Here is a 22,913-nt window from a genome sequence, read left to right as displayed (position 1 = left end):
CAAGGCCCCAGGCTCTAGGTCTACCTTAGGGAAACAGGGTGGTTGCTTTTTTTTTTTTTTTTTTTTTTTTTTTTTTTAACGTTTCCGTTTTTGCATTTAAAAAAAAAAAAAAAAAAAGGACTTGGCAGTTGGAACCGCCTGCGGGTTTTCACAGCAATTACCCTAAACAGTTAGGTGGTGTCTATTCCTTGAGAACGATTACTTTTTTCTTTTCAAAACGAAGATAGTATAGCACTGTTTAAACACCAAAAAGGGCTTGCCTTCACACTGCTAGGGGAGTCTCCCGAGGGCCAAAAGCACAGTGGGAATTCCTCAAAAGGGGCCTAGCTGGCTGTAGTCAGCAGCTTGAGCCGCTCGATGGTGGTCAGAGCCCCCTGGACCAAGCTGCATGGAATGTGCCCTCTTGAAGAGCTGGTCTCAACCCTCCCACCTGTAACCCTAAGAGGCAAGCCTGTACCTGTGCAAGGTACGGACCTGGGCAAGGGACATGGTACCTCCCCAACCCGTCCGATTCTCATTCCTAAACCGAGAGAGGCAGACAATGGCCCGGGTTGCTCTTAAGCTGGCTGAGGGCTTGGTGAGAGGTCTGGTCACTCACCTTACTCTGCTTCCTGTCCAGATAGAACTGATGTTGGCTTATGGCCATAGCCCAGATGGACTTGATCAATGCTGGACATGCATACCACGTGTGCACGGCAATGCCGCTGTGCCCAAACGTCCTCCTTGTCACTGAAGCCCTGGGGAAGCAAGAATCACAAGGTTCAAACCCATTTCTGTTGAGAGAAACCATTTCTCAGTCAACAGCTTCTGTAGAGAACCCACTGGGTCCTAGAAGCCCTGGCTGAAAGGTGACAGCTGAGCTCTCACACACACCTAGACGCGCGCACACACTCAGGCACGCACACACTCACACACACCTCAGAGACACTTGCTGGCAAAGGCCACCTTCTGATTTTCTGACTCCCTAGAGTTGAGAATTTGGCCAAGTCTCGGCCTTGTCTGGGATAAGGTGGGTCATTCTAGGTCACTGGATGGTCCTTTTTCGATCTTGGACCTGGCACTGGGCCCAGACAAACTTCGCAGACAGGAAAACCTTCAGTGATGCTCCCTGTGAGACAGGAAATGTGCCAGCGGTGGGGATGAGTAAATTATTTTCTAATCACCACAGGCTACAGTGTCCCAGGGAATCGGGACTTCTTACATAACTAACCCAATGTTCCTTGAAGATTTGGTGATCAATTTCTAATCTATTCAGAGGGCAGGGAGGGTACAAACAATCAGGAGAGGAAAGGCAGAGAGAAATGTGCCCACCCCCAATTCCCCCAACTTCTGTCTATACTTTTTTTTTTTTTTTTTTCCCCTCTCTTCCAGACGGAGTCTTGCTCCGTTGCCCAGGCTGAAGTGTGGTGGCATGATCTCAGCTCACTGCAACCTCCGCCTCCACCTCCCAGGTTCAAGCGATTCTCCTGCCTCCGCCTCCTAAGTAGCTGGGATGACAGGTGTCCACACCACGCTGGGCTAATTTTTTGTAGTTTTAGTAGAGACAGAGTTTCATCAGGCTGGTCTGGAACTCCTGGCCTCAGGTGATCCACCTGCCTTGGCCTCCCAAAGTGCTCGAATTACAGGCGTGAGCCACTGTGCCTAGCCTTCTCTATACATTTTTAAACCTACATGGAGTCATCAGACTTTAAAAGTGAAAACAGGAACTGCTGATCTCCATGTAATCCACCACATTCATGGAGTCAGGAGGACTTATATGGTCATGCTCTTAGTGAAGTATATTTTATAGGATAGGCAGATTATTTTGCAAATGAAACCTGAGAATGCGTGTTTGCATGTGTGTGTGTGCGCGCAAATGTGTGACAAGTTGATGGGAAGGTGGGCTGGGATTTGGGGCCTTTTACCTGGATATCAGAAACAAAATGTGTGTTCTCAAGACTAACATATCTAATTTGGAAGAAACCTGAGGGTGATCAGCACTTGCAAATAGTAACATTTTTTTTCATGGCTAATTTTCCCTTAAAGAAAACAAAGCTGCCAGGCAATATCTTACTTTGGGGGAGCTAAGATTTAAAGTGGAGTCTTCTTCACCCTCACTTTTAAGGAGAAATTCAAATCTGGTGGGTAATGACACTGAGTCTACACAGGTTTTTTTCTCCCTTCGGTTCAAACAAAAGTGAAGAAAAAAAAAAAAAAAAGCCAGCACTGAAAGAGCGCACAGTTGAAAATAATTGAAAAAAGGAGCCAGTGAGAGTGAGGAGGGATCCCTCCCCAGTCTCGCTAAATTTAAAAGAAAACAGGGATCTGTGCTCCCAGCTTGGCTTCCATAGCAGTTGCTGCTCTTGGAAATAAATGAATGGCTTTTTTCCCCCTCAGAAAAGCTGAATGAGACAAGAAAAGTATCTTGAAAGGCGGTGCAAGGCTAGGTACCTCCATTTCTCAGGTACCAGGAGGGCAGAAGAGGTAAGTGGCTGGTCAGGTCCGGGTAGTTCCCCTGTCTAAATCAGATACTCAGAGTTCTTCTCCTGCTCTATTACTACTTTATCTCCTCTCCTCATCTTTCGCTTCAGGCCCTTCCTATTTTGCCCAAACCTTAGAAGTGAAATGTTGGCCCAGCCTGGAGAAGCTCAGGAATGAAGCTAAGCATTGAGTTAGGATGCCCAGGGGGAGAAAGTGCCCAGTGTTTGTCTGGTACGCCACAGGGAATGGTGCAATCACACCTGAGCCCATCGGCCCAGAAAGCAGCCTCTGCCCTCAATGATTCCCATCAATTCCATCTTCATTAAATGACTGCATCTGGCGCTGCCCATCCTATTACTGCGGTTCTGACTCCCTGCCTGGCTTGGGGGAGGGGCTGAGCCCGGAACACCAAACTAACATGAGGCCAATCACATTCCTCTTCCCTAACCTCAAATAAGCAAGGCCACAAGCAATAGGATGACACATTCAACTTAAAAAGCACCACAAGTTTCATTTCAAAGTAACTGGAAGAGAGGACGTGCAATGATACCAACGTAAAAATAGTCAACACTGAGGCGGGCGGATCACGAGGTCAAGAGATCGAGACCATCCTGGCCAACATGGTGAAATCCCGTCTCTACTAAAAATACAAAAATTAGCTGGGCGTGGTGGCGCACACCTGTAGTCTCAGCTACTTGGGAGGCTGAGGAAGGAGAATTGCTTGAACTTGGAAGGCGGAGGGTGCAATGAACCGAGATCGCACCACTGCACTCCAGCCTGGGGACAGAGTGAGACTCCGTCTCAAAAGCAAAAAAAAAGTAAACACTCAAGGCCATAGATACCCCACATACCCTGCCTTGATCATTCCATGTTCTATGCGTGTAACACACTCACACGTGGCTCATGAATACGTGAAATACAAGAGAAAACTACCAATACAAGAGAAAAAAGGCACCACTAGGATGTGAAAAAGAGAACTGAGTGCAAGAAAGACCTTACAGCTCATAGCTCTGGCTCTGCCACCATGCTAAGTGACTGACCTGAAGCCATTTCCTTTCCTTGTGTGTCTTTAATGCTGAAGTCATCCCGGGTCTCCACCTCCGGCCTCCCTGGGCCTCTCCCCCATTCCTGCCTGTCTGCAGGCTAACTCGGTGTACTCAGAGCGAGTGTGCCTGAGAGGAGACAGATCTGCTCCTTCCTTCAGCCAGACCCTCCCTCATTTCTTTATCCTAATTGAGAAGCTCCCACCTGACATTTATATCACCCTGAGGGCCCACCACATGGCTTTAATCCTAGTTATTCCTCCAGGTCCCACTCAGACCTCTCCTTCCTGGCAAGCCTCTCCCTTCCTGACCAGCCAGGCCTCTGGCGACCCTGTCCTTCACCCTTCATGGCCCACGATAGCTGGCCCTTCTGTACAGTAGAGAAAGTGCATGAGCTCTGGGCCAGACCTCCTAGGTTCAAATCCTGCCTCTCCTGTATACTAGCTACTTGTCCTCTAGAGCAGGTTCCTTTGTTTCTTGTGACATTCCAAGAGTTCCTTCTTCTCGGCAGGTTCCAGGCAGTGGCTCACGCCCATAATCCCAGCACTTTGGGATGCCAAGATGGGAGGATCGTTTTAGCTCAGGAGTTTGAGACCAGCCTGGGCAACACTGTGAGACCCAGTCTCTCAAAAAAAAAAAAAAAAAAAAAAAAAAAATGCTGGATATGGTGGTGTGTGGCTGTAGTCCCAGCTATTCGGGAGGCTGAGGTGGGAGAACTGCTTGAGCCTGGGAGGTGGAGGCTGCAGTGAGCTATGATCGCACCACTGCATTCCAGCGTGGGTGACAGAATGAGACCCTGTCTCAACAACAACAGAAAAGTTCCTTCTTCTGCCTGTCTTCTCAGCTACACTAGAAGATTGCTAAGGAAGAAGACCCTGCCTCCGACTTCCTTCCTTCCCTGCCACGGCTGACACAGCGCCTGAACAGGACACAGAAGCTTCGCAAGAAACATGACATTGATCACTGCTAACAGGCGACAGACCCACTGAAGAGTCACATGTGAGGTCTAGATTCTTTCCTATATCCCTGGGCCTTGGGAAAGAGAATTTAGCAGTACTCACCGACAGGGTGACAGACGCAGAGAGAACACGAACACACATACGCAGATAGACGCATGCGTGGTTAAAGGATTTGTCCAAGGTGCCTGGGTGCTCACTGAATTTCCAGCAGAGCACAGGCATGGAGGAGGGTCTATTCCCTGCGCTCAGCCCCTTAGATTACCCAGCCCCCCATTTTTATCCTTTGGAGCATCCCCTTTCTGCATCTGACCCATTGTGGCAAAGTTCATTTCACTCTTTTTGTACTTAAATTTCCCCTGCTCTTATATGCCTAAAAAAATGGTCCGATTCAGTTCCCCTGAAAAATGAACAGTGAGTTTCTTCTTGGCTGGAATATTATTTTTGAAATCTCCCTGCCTGCCCTGCTTGGCCTGCACAGATGGATGTGCTCTGTGGACTGGGACTTCTGGCCACGAAACCCCTTGCAGGTCCCTGAGAAACACTGGATAAAATATGTTTCTGTTAAAGGCTACCATCTTCACCTGACTGCAGAGATGCAGAAGCTCTCAGCTGCTCTCCACTAACTATTCCTGCAGTAACTGTGGTGCTGAGATAGGCTTTTCCCCTACACAGGAGTGGCTGTTTCAGGGAGATTACCCTGGAGGGCAAGCACGGCTTCATTCCTGCCAGGTTATCATGGGCTGCAGGAACAGGGGCTACTGCACAGGTCCAAGCCCTCGCACTGGGCGGGGTAACTTCCTGTCTCCCTCCTGTCCAGAGCTCGTGGGGAGGTACCGCGGCTTGTTTTGAGTGTCAGAAGCCATGTGTGAGCTGGAATTGGTGCCAAGTCCTCTTTCTAAGCCCAGGGCTGGAGCGTCAACAGCGCCTAAAATCCACTTTCGTTCCTCTGTAGAGTCTGATGTTTTCTGCGTCTCCCCGGGGCTACCTTCTTATTGTAAATGTTTCTGGCCTCACAGAAAGTGATTTCTTAGTTGTCAGGCCTGGTTTTAGGGAATTACGCTGCTGTTTTTGGGATGCCTATAACTTTAGGTCCAGCGGGAGAAAAAGAGAGGAAAACAGTGGGTATGAGCTGCCCAGACCCCAGTCACTCGGGGCTCCCTGCATTCCAACCTGGGGCCGCACTGTCTCACATCTAAGAGTACAGGGACTTTTTACAACCCTGGTGCTGTCTGGGGTACGATTTTGGGTGGAGGGAAAAATAATTTCATTTCTTTCACACCCACCCATGATACTAACATCTTAAAATTACAGCTCCTGGAATAAAACAATGTAGCACAACTGCTTGGGTGACAGATTCATTTTCACATGGACTGTCCTGCCTGAAACACTTGTAGAAGCTCTAAGGAGCGATTCTTCAGACTCTTCTGTAGCGAAGGTTTCCTATGGGGACTTACTGGTGTGTGTTACAAAGTGCTATAAAGCTTCCCTCCAGTGCAGGTAAAACACACACACTGACACACACACACACACACACACACACGAGCCAGGGACACATGTGGCCAGATGAGACGGTCAGGGATTGCTACTTACACACACACACACGTGCGAACCCACTGCATTTATCAAGACATGTAATCCAAAAGAAAGTTTCACTGCCTGATTGGAGCTCCATTCCCCGGGAGATCGCCAAACTCCACTCCAAACTGACCGTGAACAACGAGAGCACCAAAATAATAAGATCAATAACATGCCCGGCCGAGAGCCACGCCGTCCCGCAAGAAAAGGACTTTTCAAGCTTACCTGCGTGGGTCATGAACTTCCACGGAAAACTTCTTTTCTCTGAAGTACAGGTTTTCCAACTGTCTCCATTGGAATATCTGGACAGAAAACAGCGAAGTTTAAAACTCAGGAGGGGCTGGTTCCTGGGCCATCTTCCCCCGTCTGCTGGTTAACTTTCCACAGCTGGCAGTCTCCTTATCAAAGCAGAGACCGTGGTTTGTGCCTCCTCCGCCTCTTGCTTGACTGACACACACACACACACACACACACACACACACACACACACTCGCAGCTCTCCAGTTCAAAACCAGGCAACGTGGGTGTGGATTTTCCTGCAGGTTCCTTAACTGGAACAAAACAAGTTCTTTTCAAGTTCTCCGCCTTTGGTCGGCCTTTGTTGGTTTGGTCGTGGCAGTCCCCAGCTTGGCAGACTTTTCCCTTCCAGGAGAGGGAGGAGAGGTGGAGACGGGGGAGAGGGACCCAGCAGGGAAGGCGGCGGGTGAGGGGAGAGGAGCGAGCGCTCAGGAGGGAGCGGTAGCCATCTGCGTGGAGTGCTGAACTGAGCTTCCTCCCCTCCAGTGCTGAAATGGGAAGGCGTTCAAATTCCCAGCCTCCCATCGGGACTCCACTTCCTGCTCACTAATGTGTAAGAGCCTTGCAAAGGGCGGAGGAGGCTGGGACCTTATTTCGGGGGCAGGCAACTCAAGATCACAGTGTGAGCCTGTCAAGCCCATTCTTCTTGCTGCAGCACAAAGAAAACCAAGAGTTCTGTCGCCCGGAAGGACGCTGCAGCCAGTCTCTCCCTCAGGCTTGGCCAGGGAGGGTGAGAAGTGGAATGAAGGGGCCCTGGCAGTCATTCCTCCTTCGGACCAGTGAGCTCGTTAACTAAGAAGCCGACTGTAATGTTTGGAAGTAATTAGGGCTGCATCCACTTGCTGCAGGAAGGGGGTTCCTTTCATTGGATGAAAAAGAAAGTTACTTTAACCCTCTGGGAAATGTCACAGGAGGTTCAACTTGTGTGCACACGCATTTGCATTCATATTACTGCATCGCCTTCCATATACTTGGAATTTCTGTTTATTTAGCAGAAAGAAGGGGTAAAGCAGGAATCTTGTTCTTGTCTTTCTGCAGGAAACAGCTTCCCTAGACTCCCCTCTTTCTCTGGCCACTGACTTAAATGATTTTCAGGGTCTTGCCCAGAGTCCTTGGACCGGAGGCTCCTGACCCTCTGACCCGCTCACGTTCTGTCCACCTTAGAGACGTGATGGCCATTTCCTGTATCCGACCCACCCTGTCTTCCCGGGCTGGGGCCACTGCCAGTCAGCAGTTGGGCCAGTGGACCCAGAACCCCAAATAAAACTGGGCTGGAATAAAAAGTGCTTCTGGAATGGCCGCATTCTTTTATCTTCACAATCTGCTCTCTGGAATTTTACAATTATTTTGTCTGTGTAAATACTGGGAAGCAGAATATCTATTATCTCTTATTACAGAGCTGCCTCTTTTGTCCCCGGCTCAGAGTGCATTTCACTCTGAAGCCCAAGGAAATTGTATTTTTCTTTCTTGTTAAGCATCAACTCCAGGTGGGTAGAGAGGTACTGCAAGGAAAGCAAATGGCCCAAAGTCCTGTGTTGGCTGACAGCTTCGTGTCAGAGACTCAACAGCGCCTTAGTGGAGTCTGTTACTAAAATACACAGACCCAGGTCTCATGCTCCTGTCTGATGCGTGGCCACTATAAATCCATCCATGAAAACATCCACATTTCCTCTCTGGTCCCCAGGTGTTATATATTCAGAGACATTCTACCTGAACTTAGCCAGAGCTACAAAAATACCAGAATGAACAGGTTACACGACCTTGGCCTCATAACCTGGGGGCAGTACACTGAGCAAAGTGGTCAGGCGGGCAGGCTTTGTGGTCTGACTACATCTGTTTGAATCCAAGCTCCACTACATTTTTTTTTTTTTTTGAGACAGACTCTCGCTGTGTCCCCCAGGCTGGAGTGGTGTCAAGATCTCGGCTCACTGCAACCTCTGCCTCTCGGGTTCAAGTGATTCCTGTGCCTCAGCCTTCTGAGTGGCTGGGATTACAGGAGTATGCCACCACACCTGGATAATTTTTGTATTTTTTAGTAGAGACGGGGTTTTGCCATGTTGGGCAGGCTGGTCTCCAACTCCTGGCCTCAAGTGATCTGCCCGCCTTGGCCTCCCAAAATTTTGGGATTACAGGCGTGAGCCACCGTGCCCAACTCCGGCTCTAAGCTGCAGGACCTGACACAAGTTACAGCATCTCCTTTAGCCTCAGTTTTCCCCTCTGTAAAATGGCAAAAATGACCGCTCTAAGGTAGATCTCAGCAGCCACAGATCGTAGCACAGTACTGGCACAAAGTGACCTTAGATCTTACTATGAATCCCAAATGTTCTTACTTCTCCCAAATCCCGGCAGATTAAAAGAGAGTTACTCCAGAACAACCAGAATCATTCTGTTCTTAGATTTCCTTTTCTTAGATTCCAAGCCCTGACTTTTGGGTTTTAAAAAAATTATGTGTGTGCTGCAAATCCCTAAACACAGAGAATTTTTCTCCCGGTGCCCCTCCCTTCCTCTCAAGTAAGGGATGTGGATGGTACTTCAATGAAAGGGTCCTGTTGGCTGCATCCCACGGGGTCCCTCAGCCCCTGTCCTGCACCCGCCTTGCTCAGGCAAGGTGAAGTCTTGAACAGGATCGGCCTTCTGGGTGTGCGACCTGAGGGCCCTTTGCTCAGAAGGTCCTTGGCTTGGTTTCATGCTCTGCTGTTGACATCTTGAAATTCCTAATAGGTTTCCTTCCTCCCCTCCCCCTCCCCCTCCCCCTCCCCCTTCTCCTTCTCATCTCCTCTCCTCTCCCCTCCTCTCCCCTCCTCTCCTCTCCTCTCCTTTCCTGTCTTTGTTGTTATATGCTTTTAAAAAATTAATTTCCATAAGTTTTTGGGGAACAGGCAGTATTTGGTTGAGTAAGTTCCTTAGTGGTGATCTGTGAGATTTTGGTGTGCCCATCCCCCGAGCAGTGGACACTGAACCCACCTAATGGGCTTGATCAAGGGGCCCAGCATTTCCATTTTGCACTGGGCCCTGCTCATTGTGGACTTGATCCTGGCCTTAGGTGCCTACCAGCCTAATGGGCAGGCCCGGGAGGTGGGACCCTCAGGCCCTCCAAGAGAAGGAAAGAAAGCAGAACCAGGTGTGAGCACGCTTGAGAACCCCCCTGTGCCTTTCATGGGAAGCCCCCTCCCGGCCTGATGAAGAACCCCAGAGCAGAACGCTCCGAGGGATCGTTTCCCTGGCAACTCCTCTCTCCCCATTCCATGCAAAATAAAACACAAACCAAGCTTTGCTTTAAGTGCTCCCTGATGCGGTTCGGCATGGAGAACCGTGTGTCTGCCAAAGGGCCCGAACAAAACCATCTGGACTCTGCTGCATGGCCCTGTCTGTGGCTGCTGTGGCTGCTGTAGCTGCTGTAGCTGCCTGAGGTTAGGCCCTGCCTCCAGCTTCTGCCCTTGGCTGTGAACCATGGAGTCCTGGCTCCCAGGCATATCCCAGGGATGATGCATTTTTGTAGCAGGGTGCAGAACAATGGATTCCCCCTGATGCTTGCTTTAAGCATGAATTTTTGTTTTGTAAATGCAATCCTGGGAAGGAAGGGTAAGAGTGAGGTGAAGGGATGGGTGGTTTTTAGGATCAGATTATTGCATTGAGACATTAGAAGGGTCCAGGAACAGGCTGGGAATGGTGGTTCATGCCTGCAATTCCAGCACTTTGGGAGACTGAGGCGGGCAGATGTCTTGAAGTCAGGAGTTCAAGACCAGCCTGGGCCAACATGGCAAAACTCCATCTCTGCGAAAAATACAAAAATTAGCTGGGTGTAGCGGTGGGCGCCTGTAGTCCCAGCTACTCGGGAGGCTGAGGCAAGAGAATCACTAGAACCCGGGAGGCAGAGGTTGTAGTGAGGCAGGATCGCGCCACTGTACTGCAGCCTGGGTGACAGAGCAAGACTCCTTCTTAAACACAAAAGCAAAAGGGTCCTGGGAACAGAAGAGGAGGTGTGCATGTCAGAACAGTAGCCTGATCCTTTTCTCTTCACTCAGGAGGGAGGGGTGAGCTGGGGACAGGAATATGGAGGCAGGAGGCACCAGGAGGGTGGAAGCCACTGCCCCTTGCCCAGTGCCGGGGTGCAGCTGGCTGGAAAGGCATCATGCTATTCATGGGGTCTGGGGCATTTCTGCCCACGGGCCCTTGTGCACATGGCTTAGAGGCCCCGTTAAATACCTCACTCTGAGGCCGGCAGAGCAAACACAACAATCAAATCAACAAACAGGAGATGCTCCACCTTGCCTCCCCTTTGTAAACAGGGTAAGGTGGGCTCTGACTGAGCTGGTTTCGGGGCAGCCCCGATGGTCTGCGCCACCTCAGGGGAGCCTCCCGAGCTTGCGCTGGCTCGGTGCAGCCGTCATAACCCCCCACCACGTAAAGCTGCCAACTCCCTCTGCCCCTCCGCCTAAAGACACAGCAGGCACCCATAATGATCATCGGGATGGCTGGGCGGCTTCCCTTCCCATAGTAATGCCTATGGCCAATTATACCCAAGGAGCTAATTAAAAAGCTAAAATACGTAGTTCTACCAATAATCAAAGAATGTATTAATTCATACCTATTAAATCAAGGGGTTTCTAGTGCACGTCATTTAGGCATCTTTAAAAAGCCCTGCACACATCGTTCCTTTGATCTTTTGGCATCCCTCAAGAAGAGTAAGTGGGAAATTTACTTCTTGGGGAAAACAAGGCCCAGAGAAATTAAGGAAAACTGCCTAAGGCCACACAGCAAGTAAGTGAAGGAACCAGAAATAGAAGTCAAGGGCACCTGGGCCATTACACTAACCTCTAACTATGTTGCTTTCCCCAGGAGTCCACCAATTAGTGGGAACAGCTCTTACTGACTAATGGATGGTTAACTTTACAAGTGGAATGATTTTTACAAATAAGCTACAATATGACTGTAGGTAGAAAGTAAAAAAGCAAACTTTTTTGTCCTACACCATGGCCTGGCTTTCCTTTTATACGATAAATGATAACAAGTATTCTTTCTTTCTATCCTTGGAGTCCTGGCTTCCTCTAGTTTTCTATACAGCAATGCTTCAATACTCAGTAGCTTTCATCCAAAGACTAAAACACAACAACAATTGTGATGAAGGACAGCCTGGGCCAGGCGTGGTGGCTCACGCTTGTAATCTCGATACTTTGGGAAGCCAATGTTGGGTAATCACTCGAGGTCAAGAGTTCGAGACCAGCCTTGTCAACATGGCGAAATCCTGTCTTTACTAAAAATTAGCCAGGTGTAGTGGCACACGCCTGTAATCCTAGCTACTCGGGAGGCTGAGGCAGGAGAATTGCTCGTACCCAGGAGACAGAGGTTGCAGTGAGCCGAGATCTTACCACTGCACTCCAGCCTGGGCAACACAGTGAGACTCCATTTCAAACAAAACAAAACAAAACAAACAGCCTGGATGATCTGGGCTTGCATGGAACAAAACTTGGAACCACCAGGACATGGCTTCCTTGAGACTATGTCTGTCCCTGTTGTTGGGACTGGCTGATACTGGATGTGGATTCTTAGTTTCTGACCTAGACTTGCTGTGATTCCCAATGCGATCATAGGTCCTCCACTTTCCCGTTCTGGGACTCAGTATCTTCATGTATGAAAATAGGAGGTGGGAAACATTTATCCATGGAGTGCAAATAAAAGTGGGTAATAAATACTGCCTTTGAGCCCTGCACGCAACAGGGTCCACTCTAAGTACTTAATGAGCAGGGATGAGTTACTGGTTTCTATTAGCTGGCCTGCTGGATTCCCACATCCTGTGTTTGGCTGAAGGTTGGGGCAGAGGAAGGGGCTTTGGCTCCACTGGACTTCCTCCCCAGCCAGCATTTATGGAGAGCTGGGACTGCATGTGGAGTAGTGGGCGAGCTCCCAGGACGATGCGGAAATAGACGCTTGAGAGGAAGCTCCGTCTAGTGGCTCTGATGCTTGACCAGGACTTTGGAGAACCTCGTCTTCCCCCGCTGTCCCTGAGGCTGAGTCACCAAGCTTCTTAATGACCTCCCTATGAGTAACTTCCTGCTTCATCCAGGGGGCCTATTACACAGAATCACAGCAGCCATCTGGTCCACCTCCTCCTTGCACAGATAAAGTAACCTCAGGAGAGAGAGGTTAAGGGATTGGCAGAGGTTAAATAAGTAATTGATGTCGGGACCCACATCTTGTGACTTCTGGTCCTGGACTCTTTCTAACACACCATGAAGCTCTGACAATGAATGAGAACAAAGTTGTTTCAAGCTTCTTGTTCTGGGTCTCTATATAAGAAGAATTAGGTCTAATTCTTCTTATATAGAGCATGGACATGAAGAATCTCCAAGCTCAGAAGGAAACATACAAACTGAAAAACTCACTTCCTTATTTCATTTCTGCCCTTTTTACTTTGTAGAGCAGACTGGCACTTGCAAATCTTTGGGTGGATTTACATTTTCAGTAAATACAAATGAGTTGTTACACATCTAGAGGGCTGCAGGGCAAAAGAAAGGAGTCACTGAACCTGAATCAGATGGAATTTAAAATGTGAGAGCACCCAGAAAACCCCAAGCCTGTGCTCTCAGAGGACTGGATCCCATGCGCCCTGGTAAGGTTTTGCTATTGGAGCACAGCCGGTTCTAAGAAGGAACAGAAGTAGGTATATATATACACATACATACACATCTATAATATATACATACATATACATATATATTATATATATATTTTTGGAGACTGAGTCTCACTGTATCTTCTAGGCTGGAGTGCAGTGGCATGATCTTGGCTCACTGCAACCTCTGCTGCCTCCCGGGTTCAAGAGATTCTCCTGCCTCAGCCTCCCGAGTAGCTAGGGTTGCAGGCGCCCGCCCCCATGCCTGGCTAATTTTTGTATTTTTAGTAGAGACGGGGTTTCACCATGTTGGCCAGGCTGGTCTCGAACTCCTGACCTCACATGATCCACCCACCTCAGTCTCCCAAAGTGCTGGGATTATAGGCGTGAGCCACCGCGCCCAGCCCAGGTATATGTTTTTAGTGGGTTGAAATCATGTGTCAGAGTTTTTTTTTTTTTCTATCAGTTCTATAGGCATTCAGTATATTTCACTTTTTACAAAAAAAGAAGACAGAGGCAAGGCCCTTGGGTTTTAGGAGCATCAAATTCCCATTCCCTTTCCAACCATTCATGTAGTAGTCATCTACTTTGTACTGGCCTGTTCTAATAGGCAAGAGGAAACACGTGGTGCTTAATACAAGTTTATATTTGTAGGGAGCTTACAATCTACTTGGGAAGACAAGACATACCTAAAGTAGCTTGTATTCATGCTACAGGAATCCATGATGGAGCTTAAAACCATCTCTGGTTTCTCTATCAGCCTTTGAAAACTCTATAGAAGTGCTGTGTGTGGTGGCTCACGCCTGTAATCCCAGCACCTGGGGAGGCCGAGTCGGGGGGGGGCGTCCCATCATGAGGTCAGAAGTTCGAGACCAGGCTGACCAACATGGTGAAACCCCGTCTCTACTAAAAATACAAAACATTAGCTAGGCGTGGTGGCGCATGCCTGTAATCCCAGCTACTTGGGAGGCTGAGGCAGGAGAATCAGTTGAACCCAGGAGGCGGAGGTTGCAGTGAGCGGAGATAGCGCCACTGCACTCCAGCCTGGGTGACAGAGCAAGACTCTGCCTCAAAAATAAAAAATAAAAAAAATAGAAGAAGTGCCGCACTACCTCATTCACATATATCTCATGCTTTTGTCTCAAATAATCAGTACTCATGACTGTTGTTTACTCCTGATTGTTGTGATTTTCATTTTTAGGAGCAAGAACCCTGGGTGGGAGGCCAAGAGCCCTCAGTTCTAGCTATGACTTTGTAAGGCCCTCTCCATCAGGGCTTTATCCTCTCTAAAACGAGGGGGTGTGTGGGCATTCTTACATTCTGTGCATGGGCTGAAGGTCAGCATTGTAAAACCAGAGAATGTCAAGCTGCAATTCTTTGGAATTGAAAAATAAAGTAGCTTGATTTAAACATTTCCTACCGATGGGAGACAATACAGAAGAGCATGGATTAGAAGCATGGTTTTCAACGTCATACTGTCTGCTGCTTACCGGCTGTGTATTCTCAGCAATTGAATTTGTGTCTTTGTTTTTTTCATATTTGAAATAACAGGAATAATAGCACTTTACTCATAGGGCTGCTGTATTAACGAATTAATATATATTAAATGCTTAAAATGGTGGCTGGTACATAGTGCTCAAGAAATAATATGAGACTGGTGCAGTGGCTCATGCCTGTAATCCCAGCACTTTGGGAGGCTGATGCAGGTGGATCATCTGAGGTCAGGAGTTTGAGACCAACCTGGCCAACATGGTGAAACCCCGTCTCTACTAAAAATACAAAAATTAGCAAGACATGGTGGCATGCGTCTATAATCCCAGCTATTCAGGAGGCTGAGGCAGCAGAATTGCTTGAATTCGGGAGGCGGAGGTTGCAGTGAGCTGAGACGCATCACTGCCCTCTGGCCTGGGTGACAGAGAGAGACTCCATCTCAAAAAAAAAAAAAAAAGAAAAAGAAAAAAAAGAAATACTATGATTGTATGCATTCCCCTCTGTCAATTACATGCCAATATTATTCTTAACGTAAAACATAAGTTATGAATACTTTGAACACATATCAGCACAAAGTACAGGTCTGTGTAATTTTTTTTGAAAGATGACTCACATGGTGTTGAGCATTGCAAAAACTGTTTCCTGTCAAATTGGATTGTTTACAGTGCAAGCACAAGCCGGACCCAGGGCCCCCATTCATTCATTTGTGCTGGAGTTTACTGTATTCTCTTTGGGGTTGTTTATTCCCAATCTTATTGGCCAATTCCTCCATCCACTGCAATCTTGACCAGAGTCAATTTTGACCATTTTCCTGTTACGACTTCTAATCTCAAAACCTTCACCCTGCGAAAGAAGTATCCTACTGTAAGATGACTCGGTCTTATATAGAACAGAGTGGGCTATAATGGGAACATATCAGGCCCTCCCGAATACCCAAACAAGGACGGCAGATCATTGGCTTCCTAAATGGGTCTGAGGATGTCCTCCATCGCTTGCACTGAAAGAGGCATCTCTTTTCTTCAGAGATGGCCACACACCCAGCACAGCAGACAATGGCTAATTTTTCTCTGCAGCCAGGCCTAATGGAATCAAGATGTTCTTCCGGCCAATTGCGTCTTCCTCATTGTCAGACAAGCGAGCTCTAAATTGATTTTGTTCATTCGGTGACAGATACCCAGAGCACCGGGCCTTGACCCCTTAATGGATGGCCTCTTTTTAACCCATCAAAAACCTCTTAGCTTCCTTTGGCTTAAGAGTCATTACTAGGGGAAAAGAGAGAAAGAGGTTAACAAGTACTTAACAAGCCCATTGAGACGCAGGCCATTTTGTTTTTCACCATTGGACTTGATTTCCTCTCCCTAGAGGCCTCTCTCTGTATTATTTTCTTGTGTGTATTTTGGCTTTTCTTGCAGAAAGACTTTACCCTAAAGCTTTGGTGAATGTAAATACTTTCAAGAGAAGCTGGAATTGTTTTTCCTTTCCTATCCTCTGCCCCCGATGTAATTCCTTCCCTGCTCAGCGTGCCCCGAGGGACTGGCTGGGGTCAGTGAGTTGATAGCTGAGGTTGCCCAGTGATTTGGAATATCTGGGTCTAGCTTTGGTTTTTCTAGCAATGAGCACTGTGATCCAGTGATGTGTGGCTTAACCTCTCTGTGCTCCTGTCTTTCCTTGAAAAAAAAGCCAAGGCTAATTATGCCTGCTATGACAGACCTCACTGGGATGCTTCAAAGGGGAATAAATCAATCTGAGAAATACTTCGTACATCTGGGGAGAAAATGATGGTAGGCCATTTCACCTGCTTTGGCCAAGACCTCTCTTTCCAGATTGGTGTAAAGTTATCTTTTTAAATTTTTTTATTTTTGAGATGGAGTCTTGCTCTGTTGCCCAGGCTGGAGTGCAGTGGCATAATCTCGGTTCAGAGCAACCTCTACTTCCCGGGTTCAAGCAATTCTCCTGCCTCAGCCTCCCGAGTAGCTGGGTTATGCCTGGCTAATTTTTGTATTTTTAGTAGAGATGGGGTTTTACTATGTTGACCAGGCTGGTCTCGAACTCCTGACCTCAAGTGATCTGCCTGCCTCGGCCTCCTAAAGTGCTGGGATTACAGGCGTGGGCCACCATGCCTGGCTCAGGTTTTGACTACTTTGGAGGGCAGGCTTTAGGGAGAAACCTGTTGTTCTTGTTTTTTTCTTTTTTTTTTCCAGGGGTGGCGGGGAGGTTGGCAGTTGGCATTTCTCTTATGCCTGGTCCAGAGATGTGGCATCATAGAGACATCCGGATTTCCTCTGTGGAGGTCATCGGACTGAATGGAAGATGGGGATGGGATGAAGAAAATGGACTGACAACCAGCTCTGCAGGGAAATACAGGCATACACTCACAACTAACACTGTGCTTTATCACGCATAACAAAAAGAAAAAAAAAAAAAGTCAATACTCTACCCTAGCGATATCTGTGTGAGGCAAAGAAAGAAAAAAGCAAGCAAGCAAACCAGCAAGGGCTTTGGCTTTTGGGAATAATAATTTAACAACAGTTTGTTTGCACTTTGGAATACCTTGTGCTTCCAGAGCCGGCCCATCCTGCTGGGGAGGGGAGAGGTCCCAGCGCTGCTGTCTGGCAGACCTTGGTTTCAGTGGGCACCAGAAGCGAGGCAGATTGCCTGCTGCTGTGACTTCATGTGTGAGCTCCAGGTTCCCCTGGTTGGAAGGTGCCACGGAGTGAGGCGGGTGAGTGGGCATCAGGCCAGGGGTTTGTGGTTTGCTTTTCAAGTCAGGCTGCTGCTGGGAGAAGGAAGGCTTGCGGTCTCGCCAGCTGCTCTGCAATTGTGGCAGCAGCCAGCAGAGATGGGAGGCGGTGGGCCTGCCCCGCTCCAGCCTGGACTTCCGCTTAGAGGGCGTGACTTCTCAGCTTGACCTGAGGCATGCAGGGGGCTGCGGCTGGGCCACGGTATCTGCAGCTGGGGCCTTTCTCTCTATGGATCCTCTTGCGGGAGAATTTGGTATCTGCTCCACGAGGTCTCCTTCCAGAAAGAAGTGAGGACTTCAGATCTAGACTTTCTGTCTTTCCAGGAGGGCTGGTCCTATTTAGAGCTCTGCTCTTTCCCCCAGAGGGCTTCTGCAGTGCGTAGATTGACTTGGGGTAACTGAATTGCGGGGAAAAGGAGGGGCGGAAGCAGAGGAGGAAGCTGAGGCTTCTACTCCGCGCAGCCTGCCTTAAACAACTTTATTTTCACCAGGGCTGTCCCAAGCCTCCCAAAATTCCCAGCCCTGGTCTGGGCCAGCTCTCCCAGATATTCATACACATACGTCGGCCAAAGCAATGCTCATTTGGCACTGTAATGGTTTTTTTTGCTCTAATGTCTTCCTCAACCAGACTTACATTTCCTTGAGTATGTTTTCCTGGCACCTAGCATGTACCTGGGGGCATATGAGGCACTCAACAGCACTCAACTGTTGAGTGAAGGAATGAATGAATGAATGAATGAAGAGCTTTTTGAGATATTAGATATTATGACAACTGAAGTTCAGAGAGGTTAAGTCACCTTCTCAAGGTCACACAGATGACACATGGTGGAAGGTGATACTTGAGCCCTCCTCTGTCTGCTCAACTCCATGCTATTTTCACCATGTGAGGAACCTCCAGTGGCTGAACCCAAATATCTTGTTAAAGATACATTTCTAAACTGCGATACACAATAATGGGGAAATGGCAGTTAGGGTGAGCTCAAGGAGGGACGATGGTAAGAGCCACAGCCGAGGAGCCGTAGCCCTTCTTTCTGGCTGCTCTGTTGGAACTCTGCTCTTCCGAGGTGAACTGGGGAAGTCTATGATTCCAGCAGCTCATGATCTCAAACCGGAAGCCTACTCCCAACCTAGATCAGATCTTTACAAATCACGTTGCCTAGAAATTGTCTGTTTGCTTGAGGCGGTCAAGAATGACCCCGGGCAGGTAGGACCCTGGCTGTAACACCCTTGAACCCCACCTGCAGGTGCCAATGCAGAGCCCGAGGTGGGCAGGCAGAGTTGGGCACAGCACGTTCTGGCTGTGTAAGGTTTGGTGTTTAACAGGTTTACATTTTCCGGAAGGTCAGTCCAGCGTGGGCTTCCCCTCTGAATCAAACTCATTAAGAAGAAGAACGGAAAAAAAAAAAAAAAAAAAAAAAAAAGCCTTACACAGCTTCCTAAGTATTGGCTGGTTCAGCAGAAACAAGCTGTTAGGACTGGCCAAGACAAAGAGGTTACTAGAAGTCGACAAGCAGGGTTTCCCAACTGAACAGATCCTTAGAAGAAAGAAGGAAGTCTAGATTAACCAGAATTATTCAAGGGTCTGCAGTACTCCAGCAATTCACTCACGATATCCTCATTATTCTGTGTTTTTTTGGTGCTACAGACAAAAATAAAATCAAAGGAAAGCCCAGATGGGAGCAATTTTTTTATGCTTTTCATTTTTTCATCAGCAAACCTAAGCTGTTTAAAAAGTCAGTCCCTCTCCTCCATTTTCCTCCCAACTGTCCTGCTCGCTATGCGGAGCTCTCTGCAACCCTTCCTTAGATGAGTTATGTTCTTTTTTGAGACAGAGTCTTGCTCTGGCACCCAGGCTGCAGTACAGTGGTGCGATCTTGGCTCATTGCAACCTCTGCCTTCTGGGTTTAAGCAATTCTCCTGCCTCAGCCTCCCAAGTAGCTCAGACTACAGGTGCCCGCCACCATGTCCAACTAATTTTTGTATTTTTAGTAGAGACGGGGTTTCACCATGTTGGCCAGACTGGTCTCAAACTCCCGACCTCAGGTGATCCGCCTACCTCAGCCTCCCAAAGTGCTGGGATTACAGGCGTGAGCCGCTGCACCTGGCCCCAGTTATGTTCTTAATGCATCAATCTATGAGGCCACTATCCACAGACATATGGAGGAGTCTGTAAAATTAGCAGTGGGTGGCAACAAGTGATTAGATATTCTGCTCCAGTGACTTTTATCCATTCAACAACCACGTGCTGAGTATCTGCCATGGACCCAGCCCTGCGTCAGGCACTGAGGATACAGCAGTGTATCCTGTACATTCTTATGAAGGGGAGAGGTGGGCAAATAAATAGGAAATAAATAAGAAAACTACATGGTCCATACAGTAAGTTAGAAGATAACAGGTTTGAAACACAAATGTGAACCAGGGAAGGACAAAACAGGGTTTCTCATTGTTAACAAGGTAGCCAGGGAAGGCCTTGGTGAAGTGACATCGAGTCAATATCAGAAAGAAACCAGGGGCAAAGCTGGGCAGGTATGTGAGGGAAAAGCATGACTGCAGATACAGAAGTCAGGGGCATCATTTGTGTGTCTGTGTTTGCTGTACAAGTGTAGAAAATGCTGAAATAAACATCAAAGGACAATGGAATATTATGCAGCCCTAAAAAAGGAATGCAGTACTAATGCGTGCTGCCACAGGGATGAACCTTGCAAACGTTTGCTAAGTGAAAGAAGCCAGACATGAATGGCCACATACTATATGGTTCCATTTCTAGGAAATGTCCAGAATAGGCAAATCCACAGGGACACAGAGTAGATGAGTGGGTGCCTTGGGCTTTGGGGGATGGGGAGAAATGGACAGTGACAAGGTGCTCCTCTTGTGGCCTTCTACTTTTTTGCCTACTGAATCCTAGTCTGGATTAATCACAGATCACAAGACAGTCTTTGATTAAAACTCAACGAAACTCGGGCTAGGCCCAGTGGCTCATGCCTGTAATCCCAGAAATTTGGGAGGCTTAGGTGGGCAGATCACTTGAGGTCAGGAGTTCGAGACCAGCCTGTCCAACATGGTGAAACCCCATCTCTACTAAAAATACAAAAATTAGCCAGGCGTGGTGGCAGGCACCTGTAGTCCCAGCTACTCAGGGGGCTGAGGCAGGAGAATCGCTTGAATCCAGGAGGCAGAGATTGCAGTGAGCCGAAATTGCACCACTGCACTCCAGCCTGGGTGATACAGCGAAACTCTGTCTCAAGAAAAAAAAGAACTTAATAAGACTCATTATTTAAAAGGAGCTAGCAGTTCAGGATAAAACAGAGGATCCCTAATTTTTAGGGGCATCCCTTGTCCATGAAAAGCTCCCCCACCCTTGTCAGATGGCTCTCCCACTAGGGCCATCTTCTCACATCTGCTCTGGGGGTCACTACAGAGGGCAACTCACTTCTTCCGGCCTGTCAGCACCAGGGCAGCTGGGGCAGCGGCGCCTCAGGGTGCTGTTCTTCTCCCTTGGGGATGGGCAAGCGCTCTCTCACAGACGTAGCTAGTGAGGAATCTGGCCAGCGATCCATTTTTTAAATGGGTTTTCAAACCTTAAACATAAACTCAATTATGTACTTAAAAATACACAGGTGCATGCCTAAAAATACACACACACATACAGAGGAACTTCACTCTACTGTGACTTCTAATGCTCATTAAAGGTAGGGCTGGGGTTTGGTTTTCAGTCAAACGTGAGGACCGGGAGAGGCTGCAGGGCAGAGTTCCTCTGGCTCTTGACCTTCCTGTTCAAAGGCCAGAGAAGAGACACCCAAGACATGGCTGTGCTCACTCCAGGGGGTACAGGGACCCCATTCAGTGCAGCAGATGCCAGTGTATACCTTCCAGAAAGATTATAAGCATTGGTGAAGAGATCTGCAAAATCCTGTGCAGCCAGCAGAAACATCTGTTAGAAAAGCTAGAGAGAAAGAATTGGGTGGTTGGATGAACTATTTCACTGGCCAGGGCTTTTTGTTTGTTTGTTTTGTTTTCTGACTTGGGGTCTTGTTCTGTTGCCCAGGCTGGAGTGCAGTGATGCGATCACAGCTCACTGCAGCCTCGAATTCGTGGGCTCAAGCAATCCCCCCACCTCTGCCTCACAAGTAGCTGGGACTACAAGCATGCACCACCATACTCAGCTAATTTAAAAAAATTTTCTTTTTTTCTGTAGAGTCGAGGGTCTCTCTGTGTTATTCAGGCTGGTCTTCAACTCCTTGCCTCAAGCAATCCTCCTGCCTCAATTTCCCAAAATGTTGAGATTACAGGCATGAGCCACTGTGGCCAGCCTCACTGGGGTTCTTTGAAGTCTCCCCAGTCACTGGTTTGATTCTCACCTACACAGGTTTGTCATGAATTATGCTGTCTATGAGTAACTTCACCGCTGCCTAACTAGAGTCACAGGATAACTGGAAGTCCCAGCTGACACTTTATGATGAGCAGTATCACTAGAGAGGGCCATGAGCAGACCATTCCATAGGAGAAGTTTTTTAAAAAGCGAGGGGCCAAGAGCTGGTTAGCTAGGTCACCATGCTGGTTAGACAGATCTCCATGCTGGTTAGCTAGGTCACCATGCTGGTTAGCTAGGTCACCATGCTGGTTAGACAGATCTCCATGCTGGTTAGCTAGGTCACCATGCTGGTTAGCTAGGTCCCTGTGTTGGTTAGCTAGGTCTCCATGCTGGTTAGATAGGTTTTTATGTTGGTTAGCTAGGTCACCATGCTGGTTAGCTACATCCCTATGCTGGTTAGCTAGGTCATCACGTGCCTTTGTTTGCCAGTAATAGCCCTGGTTTGTTTGCTATCATGGGGTAATTATTCACTAACGCCCCTCTTCATTTGTAGTGCTATCTTGGTTTGGATATTAAAACCCTATGGTTACTAAAAGACTAATAACTTTGATTCCACTTACATGAGTGCTCAAACTCACAGAAACAGAAAGTAGAATGATGGTTCCCAGCAGATGGGGGAGAAGAAAGAGGAGTTATTGTTTCATGGGTAAAGTTTCAGCTTTGCAAGATGACAAGAGTTCTGAAGATCTGTTGCACAATGATGGGAATAGACCTTACCGAAGTGGCCACTGAAAAATGGTTACAATGGTAGATTTTATGTTGTGTGCATTTTATCACAATTTGAAAAAAAATCTTCTGGTTAGATGATCCCGAAAATCCCTTACCCACAACTGGGGCATAAAATGTTTAGGAGGGTGGAAACTGAGAGGTCATTTTTAGAGAGGTTCTTGAGAGGGAGATGTTCTGTGAACTCTCTGCTACCCATAGTGGGAAGGCAGAAGATGGACTGTTCTCCTTGAACCTGGAAAGAGAGGGTTCATTAGGGTTACCTGGAGAGTTTAATAGGTGTCCCCTGACATCAGATGAACTGAAGCGGGGACGAAGCTCAGATGGGAGAACGGAGAGATTTAACTCTACAGCAAGTTTGAAGCTCTGATTGTCATAAAGAACTGGACACTCTAATTTCTTAATAAAAGCTTATTTTGCTATTTAAAATGACTGGTTGACTCTGTAATACCCGGGAGTGATCAGAAAGGTCATCAGACCGCCTGTGTTTTTATCGAGAGACAAGGGAAAAACACGTTCAAAGGAACAGTGGGAGATAAAAGAGATTTGTCTTTTGAGTCCCAGGTGGTCAATGTTCTTATTATACTAGCAAATCTTCTGTTTTTCAGCCAGAGAAACCAGATCTGTTCATAAGTCA

The 22,913-nt window shown here is 47.8% G+C and overlaps 1 protein-coding gene across 6 annotated transcripts in view; it reads right to left on the bottom strand.

The window, feature by feature from the left end:
• FRMD4A (FERM domain containing 4A) overlaps positions 1 to 22,913 on the bottom strand; it is a 695,424-nt gene that overhangs the window by 57,244 nt on the left and 615,267 nt on the right. For 5 of the 6 annotated variants that reach the window (XM_025395888.1, XM_025395887.1, XM_025395886.1 and 2 more), the window contains 2 exons: positions 6,263 to 6,339; positions 599 to 737 (listed from right to left, as the gene is read on the bottom strand). In XM_025395888.1, coding sequence (XP_025251673.1) covers positions 599 to 737; positions 6,263 to 6,339 — 216 coding nt within the window. Of the gene's footprint in view, positions 1 to 598; positions 738 to 6,262; positions 6,340 to 6,589; positions 6,797 to 22,913 lie in introns of those variants that run through there. The other variant, XM_025395889.1, reaches the window with a different exon arrangement.

This window comes from Theropithecus gelada, chromosome 9, assembly GCF_003255815.1.
Source record: "Theropithecus gelada isolate Dixy chromosome 9, Tgel_1.0, whole genome shotgun sequence".
Taxonomy (NCBI): domain Eukaryota; kingdom Metazoa; phylum Chordata; class Mammalia; order Primates; family Cercopithecidae; genus Theropithecus; species Theropithecus gelada.
This window is presented reverse-complemented; position numbering and strand designations above follow the sequence as displayed.